The following is a 9,981-nucleotide window of genomic DNA, read 5'->3' as shown; positions in this document are numbered from 1 at the left end:
ATTTGATTATTTTTATAGAAAATATGTATAATAATTATACATAATTAGATATTTTTTATGAAAAATATTTGGTATCAAACAGACCCTAAATTCATATTTTTGTCTCAATCATTTTATGTTTATTTTGTAAGGTTATTTGAATTTTTTGTTATTTTAATTACAATTTAAACTTATATTTTTTAATCAATTTAATGCCTATATTTTGATCTTTTTGCTTTCATGTGACAAAGTACATTTTTTATTATTTCAATTATACCACCTTTACCTACATTATATAATCAATTTAAACCCTATAATTTGATGTGTATCCTATTTTTGTAAATTTAGAATTTTTTAATAATAAATTTATAATCTTGTAAAAAATTGCAAAGATGTGGTGCTTGCAATTTCTTTCAATAGGTTGATGCTCCCATGCCAGATCATGTTTAAATGATCATAATATGTTTGTTGAAAAAAAGTAAGAGAGTACTAGAACAAAATAAGACAGGAGTTTGCAATATTTTTAATTGGACAAATCAGTAAAAGTTTTTGCTTAAAGTGCTGATTTATCTCACTTTATCAAATTTTCTTTTACGCATCAAAGTAGAGAAGTTAAATTGGTTAAAAAATACAGGTATATACGTGTAATCGAAATAACAAAAAATTTGAATTATCACACAAAGAAAATTAAAGTACATGAATTAAATTAACTCAAAAATATATATACATTAATATAATCGAAATAACAAAAAAAAATAATTATATAAAAGAAAAATATTTAAATATAAGTACAAAGATATCATTTTTATATCTTAATTAAGACCCAAAAATGAGCCCGTTGTCTCTAAGGAGGCGGCCTTGAATGGGGAGGACCAGATAGTGGTGGTCGGAGATGGGATCGACTCGATGGCGTTGACCACCTTGTTGAGGAAGAAAATGGGCTACGCCGAGCAAGTGAGCGCTAGAAAATGGGCTATGCCGAGCAGATGAGCACCTAGTCGCCGACGCCCGAGAAGGAGAAAGACAATGCAAGAGCAAAGGGAGATGGCTAAAAAACGATAGAGCCCATAGTGCAATATAGGAGTGTTCAAAAAATTCGCTAGACTGCGGTTTTTAGCAGAACCAAACCGGTCGATTTGTTTGAACTGGCTGTCTAGTTTGGTTTGGTAAACTAGTAATTCGATTCAAAATTGAACCGTTCGCATATATGATATATAATTTTAAAAAAACATATAATTTATATATTATAAATATAAAAGTGCAAGTGGACCCTCTTCCAGGGCAAGAAAATTTGGGCATGTACCTCGCGCAGGCTATGAGCTGAATCACAGATCCAAACAGAAGAAAAGTGCGCTTGAATGCCAGCCCCACGACGTTCCTCCAGTATTTTTCCAGCAGCCCATCAAGAACTTCAGACCACTGCGCCCAATAAAGTAAGGAGGAGAGACAGAAAAACGACCACCCATTTGGGTTTGTTCTGTTGTAGTTGTAAAAATTGCGATGATGAAAAGGGAAATTAATTATTAAGAACCTGAATGACATGGTTTCTTAAGTCCACTTTCTCTCTTTCTTTTCTGGTTCTATACTCGATGTAAAGAGTGCTAATAAGGTAGGCTGTCCAGCTGCCCAGCAAGCCATAGAAGAGCTGGAACAGCACCCCTGAAACCATCCCAAGCTGGGAGGAGTATGGCAATGTCAGCAGAACCTGAGCCACCTGTGTTCATCACCAAAACAACTGGTTCACCATTATATAATGTGTGTATATATATATATATGTATATATATGTATATATATAAATATATATCTCGAATGAGAAAGGAAGGAACTAAAACCTAATCTAAAACCGCGAAAATCGAACCATACCGAACCACAAAATATAATGCGGTTTGGTTCAATTTTTCGCACCAAATCAAACCGCTCAGTTTGATTTGGTAAAAAATCGAGCTATGATTCGGCACATTAAACTAGTTCAAAATTGGGCTGACCAAACCGCGAACACCCCTAGTGCAATACGCCACCCCAAATTGTTATTACTACTACCCAGCATATGGAAGCAGCTGTAGTTAATTTGCCTGTTTATGTTGATGAAGTTAGGTATTGCCATGAACCATCCTTGTGCTCCATTTTGTGAGGAAATGAAGAAATCAAGAAGTCATTTCAAGGGTTGGATTCTAATAAAGAAATAGATATATATTTACTTTTGATAGTGAATAAATTTATTTTATTGTTTTATGATATTATTTATTATCACGAAAATTGTTATAGGATCAACTATAAATCGTCTAAAAAAATAATCCTTAATAAGGATTGATCTTAAAAGTGAGAGATAGATTACAACGTAGACTTGTTATATAGATGTAGTAAAGTTGACTGAGTCTTGCACTGATAATTCTCATATTAGGCCTTCAAATCCTATTTTTGTGACTCGGGTTGCCCCTTTTCAGAATTTCAAAGAGTATATTTATGTTGGTTTTTCTGCTTTTAATGAGTAAAGATCAACAGCTCTAATTGTTTATCATTAGAGATATAAAATTTCCTGAAGTCAAAAAATGAATGCAAAATAATTTCACAGCACAAAAAAAGGAATTACATGAGAATAAGAGATCAATTAAAAAAATTCATTGCATTTTAAAACAAGCCCTAGTTATGATTTTGACTCTGAATTTTCATAGATTTACTAATACCTATATAAATTTAAAAAATACATGTAACTCATAATTATTGATGATATTAGGAGGATTATCAAATATGTCAATGTCCAAACTCTTGCAAAGGCGAGACTTTATTTTCTAGTATAGTTTACAAAGATCGAGTTAGCACTCTAGAAAGTGTTTAGGTGAATGAGTCTCTACAGTCATTTTTCTTTATTTGTTGAGGTTTTATTCATTATATAGGTCAAACTTGTAATGGTTAAGCGAGATCCTTAAAAGATTTTTTAACCAAAATTTTTAAACTCTAGACAAGATATTTTGGACGTGAACCACTTCCTCAAGTAATAAAGGAGTTAGTAGACCGTATATTACTTTTTCACAAACAAAAAATACTTGTAATTGAACCAAGCCAAGCCGAGCTTCGCTAAGCTCAAACTTGGCTTGTCGAGCCAATTTCTAGGCTCGAATCTTAGAGTTCAGCTCTAATTGAACATATTCACGAGTTTTATTGGCCTCAAACTTGAATCATTTATAAATCAAGTTTTAAAATTAAACTCAAATTCGACTTATTTATCTTAACGAATGAATTCGAATGAGATTTTATCGAGGCGAACACCAAACTACTCGCGAACGGTTCAAGTCATTTACAACTCCAACGAGATGCTCTAACTAAAGAAACACTTAACATATCGTGATTAACTCTCCTCAAAAGAGATCACAAGGGTAAATTTATAAATAATTCATGATTTTATAATCTCATTATGAGTTATCATAATATTTGTTTTATATAGAATTACGTTGCTTTCATACCATGTGAAAAAAATAAAATGACATGAGTACCCGTCTAAGGGGGCACATCAAAAAGAATGACCAAAGACTTCATTCTATTTGAAGACCCCTATATGGTGGGGTATTTTTATGTAACTTCTTTGTAATTTCTGATGGCACTTGAGGCTTTCTGTGGCTGTGGATTATTTATTTCTTTCTTTCTTTCTTTTACAAATTTCATCCCTTCAGTAACCATCACAACAAGCATGAGTATAACACTTTATATATATACACTTTATAAGTAAAGATTATATAAGATATAATATAAGATATTATTTAAATGTTACACGTGGAGTGGGGATATTATTAAAATTTGGGATCCTCAATCCTGACTCAAACAAACCCAATAAAATATTGTCCAATCCCAATTAAAATAATAAATAAAAAATAACAATTTCGTCACCATTGCTGTTAACTGAGTCCAAATTTCTTATCTGACCTCGTTTCAAACGTCGTTGTCAAATATTTAAAATTAAAATTATCGTCCACTCAAAATTTAGTTTCATTCTAAGACCTTCGTTTCAAGATTTTACATCTACTTGAAATTTTTTGCTAGAGACCTGATATCATCAAGAGATCTTTGTCTTGAGACCTAAAGTCATCCGATACTGTAAGAAAGATAATAATCAGAGGGTTTGGGAGGTTTTCATGCAAACACTCCGATAATTAATTCAAACATTAAGAATACTGAAAACTGTAGAATAGAATTTTTACTAGTATTAGAGGCGTGCCTTTTTTAAAATAACTATCATCACTTTAGTATATAATTCTATAACTATCGTCAATTACTATTAAAAAAAGAGATGTTGGTGTGACTAACAACACAAATAGTCATTAAATTTTGCACAAAAATATAAAAAAATCACTAAACGTCGTACTAAAGTACAAGAAATCACTAAACATTGCACTAAAGTACAAACATATTAGCATTTCATTAATCTCTTTTAACTATAATTGACGGTAATTATAGAATTATATATTAAATTAAAATTTAGTAATCTTTGCCAACAATTTGAAGTTTGAGCAATGATATTCATTTCTAGTAAAGATGGACAACGGTGATACGACACTTTATATGAAAGTATTTAATTGGCATTACACATCTATTTAAAAAATATAACCTTTCATCTTTCGCAAACAAACACTTTCGTATAAACTGTTACATCACTATTGTTCATCCCTATTGAAAATAAATAATATTACTCTTTTAAGTTTAATAATTTTTTGTATGCTAATACAATATTCAGTGGCTATTTACGTTATTTAACCCAAAATTTTCTTTAAAAACAATGAAGACTTGGTCTTAAAAGTATAATTTCATTAAGTTTTTGTTCTGAAACAACAAAGGGAAACAAAAATAATGCAAAACCTATGATAAAAAATGCCTTTCAGTTCTCTGCTCTGTTCTGCTCTGCTCCTATTGTTTGATTCTAATGTCATGCTCTTCAACTCCATCGTCAACTATAAACAAGAACATTCAATCTCCGAAGCCAGATCGAATGAATAATCATGTGAAACACATCGTATCTCTTCGGCGGATCGTTCACCAGAAAATGCCGTTGCACCTTCTTCACATTCTCCTGCATCCTACAGTACCGATCCGCCGGAATCTCGAGCAGAATCTTCTTCAGATTCGGAATCTGGTCCACCGGAACTTGAACGGAAAACGAATCCCAGTTCAGAACATCGCTGAACGGGAGAACGTATTTCTGTGAGATCAGAACCGGCACGCACTCGGCGTAGATCGCCTCCACGATTCTGGGGCTCGCAACTTCCCAGCCGCTCGGGCAGATGCAGAATTTGCTCTTCTTCATCATCTCCGGATAGGAAAAGGATTCCGGGAGACTTTCGAAGACCAGAAGGTCGTCGTCTTTCTCCTCCCAGTGCTTGAGGAACGCCGGCCGGATTTTGCCGTTGGGTCGGCCGGCGAAGAAGCCTAGGATCGTGCGGTTGGAGGCCGGCTGACCGCCGGTGAGGTCGCGGATTTCGCCGGTCTTGAGGTTGATTTCCGGCATCGAGGCGTCCTTTCTAGGGTTGAAATGCTCGGAGGTGTTGGCGTTGCATAAAACCCTAATCGACGTGAAATACAGCTCCGGAACGTACCAAGTCGCGCGCGGCCCCTGCAAATCCACAAAAGACGAGTCAAATTTCAACTTAGCATCGGATGAAACTAATTTCATCGGGATCGCACCCAATCGTGGCAAGAGAGCATGAAGTGGTCGGCGCCTAGGCTGCGGTTCCAGAAGGGGTACTTGCCGGAGACGAGTCGAACGTAGCCGCCGACGGTGCGCTCGAGGACGGCCTTGTCGCGGACGACGGGGTCGAAGAGGGCATCAAGGATCATGACGACGCTGAACGGCAGGTAGTAGACATGGGCGGCGTCGCCGTCGGGCGTCCGGAAGTGGGTGTCGGATTCCATGAAGTTGAGGAAGAGTCCTTCCATGGAGTATATGTCTTTGCAGGGCCCGGTGTGGAAGATCGGCGGCTCTCCTTCTTCGTAGACGTAGATCTTGAACATCCTCTCCATTAGCTGGTAGCTTCTGCATCATCATCATCATTTTGCAAAACAAATTTCGGTCGAGTTTGTTTGGATATTATAAAACAAAAATGATATTTACACACTTAAATTTAATACTTAAGATATTATTTGTCCTATCAATATGATTTATAAAAACTACGACATAGTTAATGATGGATAAAATTTAGGCAAAACACATATTTTAGCCTTTATATTGTATATTTCTGTAAATTATATAATTTTGAATCAATTACACATTTTATTATAGTTGATCTAGTGCGTGCTAAAATACCTCACCATCTTCACCACAATTTCTTCATTTAATAACAGGCGACAAGGCAGGTGCAAGGCACCGAGAGACAATAAGCAAAGGTGTCAACAACAGGCAAAAGCAATAGGTGCAGGTCATCATCGATCAAGAAAAAAGAAAGGCGAAAGCCGAAGAAGCAAAGTCGTTGAGAAAGTCACATCTTCACCCCAACGGAAGACAACTTCGTCTGTCTGGGAAGGTAGAAGACGAAAAGGTGAAATTTCCCGAGCAATGACACCTTCATTTGCCATTTGTTGTCGATCGAGGAATGCGAAAAGGCAACTTTGTCAATGAGTTCGTCTTTCACTTTTTGCCTTCCCTGACTAACGACGACCTATACTTGCCTCCTCTGTGTGCGGTCAACAACTTCGTCTATCGCCTCCTAGCAACGTGCACCTGCCTTGCAATCGGCCACTAAAAAAAGAAGCTATGGTAGAGATAGTGGTTGGTTTGCACGTGCATAAAAGGTAATTTGGGTAATTTAGCGTGAGTGCAATGCACACACTAGATCAATTGTGTCAAGGAGTATAATTGATTAAAAATTATATAATTTAATGGTGTAATTAAAATAAAAAAATAAATATTTAAATAAAAATATATCTAAATAGAAGAGTTAAAATATATATTTTACCTAAAATTATAATTTATCACCCATCAGTCATCACAAACACCACCTGACATTGGAATGCCAGCCCAGAGATGATCAAAGGCTGATCTCTTCAAACGTTATATGTATATATATATATATATATCTGTGTGTGCGCGCGCGCGCGCAGATCAGTTATATACCTGTGGAAAGCATACGGATTAGTATAGAGATCTCCCTCTGGAACAAAATCGGGATCCTTGAGAGGCGACGACCGGCTCCGATCCGCCATGGCTTCTCTGATCAAAGCTCTGGCTCTTGCCAGTCCCGCTTCGACCTTCTCCAGCTTCTCATCCCTCTTCTTTGTTCTTCCTCTCAACCCAGACTTCTCTACATCCTGCGCACCACATTCCGAGAACAAAACCCATAAATCTTCTCAAACACAAACCTAGTATACACACACATACAAAATGAGAGACCCACATATTCAAGACTTCATAAAAATTCATATATATATATACTTGGTGGAAGGTGAGGGCGGAGGAGAGGGTAGCGGGGATGGCGGCGCCGGCGGTCCATGACCAGGTGGAAGAAGGAAGAGAGAACAAGGGGAGGCCGTTGGAAGCATTGGAGGTGATCACAGAGACGATAATGGCGGCCGAGGAGATCAACAGAAAGAGGGCTGTGCATTGAAATGCTGTACGTAAATGGTGCCGGCTCATCTAGATCGATCTGTAGGTCTCGGCATGGAATCAGGAAGCTCAATTGGCTTTGTTGGTTCGTTCATCGGTTACAAAGATGCTAGATATATAGTTTTCCTGATAGAGACTCGTAACTTAATATTAATCATATAAAAATTGAATTAAATTAGGAAAACGATACATGGCCAATCAGTTTGACAATTTGGTTGGCAACCCCAAATTATATGCTAGATATATATTTTTCCTGATTGAGACTGGTAACTTGATATTAATCATATAAAAATAGAATAAAATTGAATTAAATTAGGATAATCCTACACGGTCAATCAGTTTGACAATTTGGTTGGCAACTCCAAATTATCGCGATATTTTGATGCCAACTTATCGCGATATTTTAAAAATAAAATAATTTGAATCCCTGCCCAATTAGTCCTTTCTCTCTCTGAATGACCCACATTGTTCCCCTCTCTCTCTCTCTCCATTCTCTCTTTGTCTCTCTACCACATCTCCACCTGCAGCGTGACGCCGTGGTGTTATCGCCACCAGTCCTCACCAGCAACAATCACCATCTTTGCACCCCGTACATCCCCAATACCGACGGCCTCTCATTCACCTATCCCTTCAGCAACTTTGTCTCTCTCTCCCCTACTCGGATCAGCCCCATTTGTTGTCGCCGGTGTCTTCTCCACCTGCCCCCCACATACTCTTTCTCTCTTGCCATCGTCATCGCATCCACCACCTGTCGTTGTCAAATCTTTGTCGTCTCCCTCACCGCATCCGCCATCCGCTGCTGTTGCCACACCCGTCACTGTCTCATTCTTATTGGCATTTTGGATAATAAATTGGTGAGTTTTCTTACTCTTTTCATTCTAGCTTCATTACTAATTGGAGGTGGAGCAGTGAACTTTAGCTAAACCTATGTCAATTTCATAGATTAACACGCATCAAGAAATGAAAAGCCTCCTAGATGTTAAAAACCTTTGACACATTCAATGCATTTATCTAAAAACAGAAGGGATAATTCATTAAAATATTAGTATGGTTGGTGTTATTGTTTCCCTGTTTATTTACATTTTTGGTGTTGCTTTCAATATTAAGTTCATGTCATTATAGATGCAAGAAATTTTGAGGAAATATTTTTCTTATTATATGAACGTTATTGATAATAAAGACACCTGGTCTTCACTTTTGTTCTTGTACAAGATGAATATCTCTCTTGTATGTTACATAAGTTCTCAGTGTTAATAGAACTAGAGATTTGGGACAAGGGACCCTTATTCCCATTTTTGTTTATCATCATTACAGAAGCCCTTAGTAATTAGTATCGTGATCGAACTAGTGGACAGAATGGTGGATTTGAGGCTTAGTTGGGGTAAATGTGTTTTGGTGTCACATTTTCTGTTTGGTTATGATATCCTTTTATTTTTCTTGAAATCCTAGAGTAAATTAATAATTATGAGATGATTTGGACTTTTTTTTCCTCTCTGGTGATTTCACATTTAGTGGGTTCTTACTAAAAATGAAATTATCCTTATAGGGTCGTTCATAAAGTGGAACCATTCTTGTTTCCGTTCCATTCTTTTGTGGCTTGGAGTTGATTCCTTGTTTTCTTCTCTCTCTCTCTCTCTTTTTTCCTTTGTTGTTTGTGGAATGATTGATTTATGCCTACTAACAGAGTATTTGGGTTTCATTCATTGTTTTTTTGCTTCTGTTATTTCATTTCTAGTGTTGCTGTTAGTGTTGCTATTTTGAACGAACGATGGTATTTTGGTAATTTTGATGTATTAATTTTAGGGCTAGTATTTAAAGGCTGAGATCCATTTAATGGAAAGATCGATAAGGCTATTTACATTTTGTATCTCTCTCTCCTCTGCTTTGTTATGGTATCAGAGCATTTTCTAAAACCCTAGACTTGCGCTTTCGTCTCCATCGATCATGGTTCTTTCTCCGTTGATCTTCGACTCCGACGAGCTCAACGAGTCTTAGGTACATTTCCTCTCTTCGCTGTATTTTCTTTCTTCGTTGTGAAACTCCATTGTTCGGAGTTTTCCTCTTTTATATCTTTTGATCGGAGATCTGCAAATCGATTTTTTTTTTTTTATCGGAGATCCACGAATCGATCTCTTTCCTTGGCAACTTCCTGCTATTGTTTTCTTTCTTCTCTTCAATCGTCCATACTTGTTCTATGGCGAATATTTTTCCAAAAATATCTTCTTCGTCAATGAGCAACTCATCTGCCATTGACGATGTCTCAAGCCCCTACTATTTGCACCACTCTGACAATCCTGGACTATTGCTGGTGTCACAACCTTTGACGGGAGACAACTACTCGTCCTGGAGTCATGCCATGGTTATCGTACTCGCGGTAAAGAACAAATTAGGGTTTGTAAATGGCTTGATTTCTCGG

At 36.7% G+C, this 9,981-nt stretch overlaps 1 protein-coding gene across 1 annotated transcript; it reads right to left on the bottom strand.

The window, feature by feature from the left end:
• Positions 1-4,756: 4,756 nt before the first annotated feature.
• Positions 4,757-7,660, bottom strand: LOC127791424 (probable glycosyltransferase At3g07620). The gene is made up of 4 exons (XM_052321299.1): positions 7,395-7,660; positions 7,077-7,270; positions 5,651-5,999; positions 4,757-5,579 (listed from the first exon to the last, which is right to left on the bottom strand). Exons 1-4 carry the CDS (start codon positions 7,593-7,595, stop codon positions 4,917-4,919), a joined length of 1,407 nt encoding a protein of 468 aa, XP_052177259.1. The 5' UTR covers positions 7,596-7,660; the 3' UTR covers positions 4,757-4,916.
• Positions 7,661-9,981: the final 2,321 nt, after the last annotated feature.

This window comes from Diospyros lotus, chromosome 15 (genome assembly GCF_014633365.1).
Source record: "Diospyros lotus cultivar Yz01 chromosome 15, ASM1463336v1, whole genome shotgun sequence".
Lineage (NCBI taxonomy): Eukaryota > Viridiplantae > Streptophyta > Magnoliopsida > Ericales > Ebenaceae > Diospyros > Diospyros lotus.
Note: the sequence above shows the minus strand (reverse complement) of the source record. Positions and strands in the feature narration are given on the sequence as shown.

Coding starts and splice junctions, on each gene's coding strand:
- LOC127791424 (XM_052321299.1), bottom strand. CDS start 7,595: ATGAGCCGGCACCATTTACGTACAGCATTTCAATGCACAGCCCTCTTT. Junction 7,271..7,394: donor CCGCCCTCACCTTCCACCAA/GTATATATATAT, acceptor TGTGGTGCGCAG/GATGTAGAGAAGTCTGGGTT. Junction 5,580..5,650: donor TGCTCTCTTGCCACGATTGG/GTGCGATCCCGA, acceptor GTGGATTTGCAG/GGGCCGCGCGCGACTTGGTA.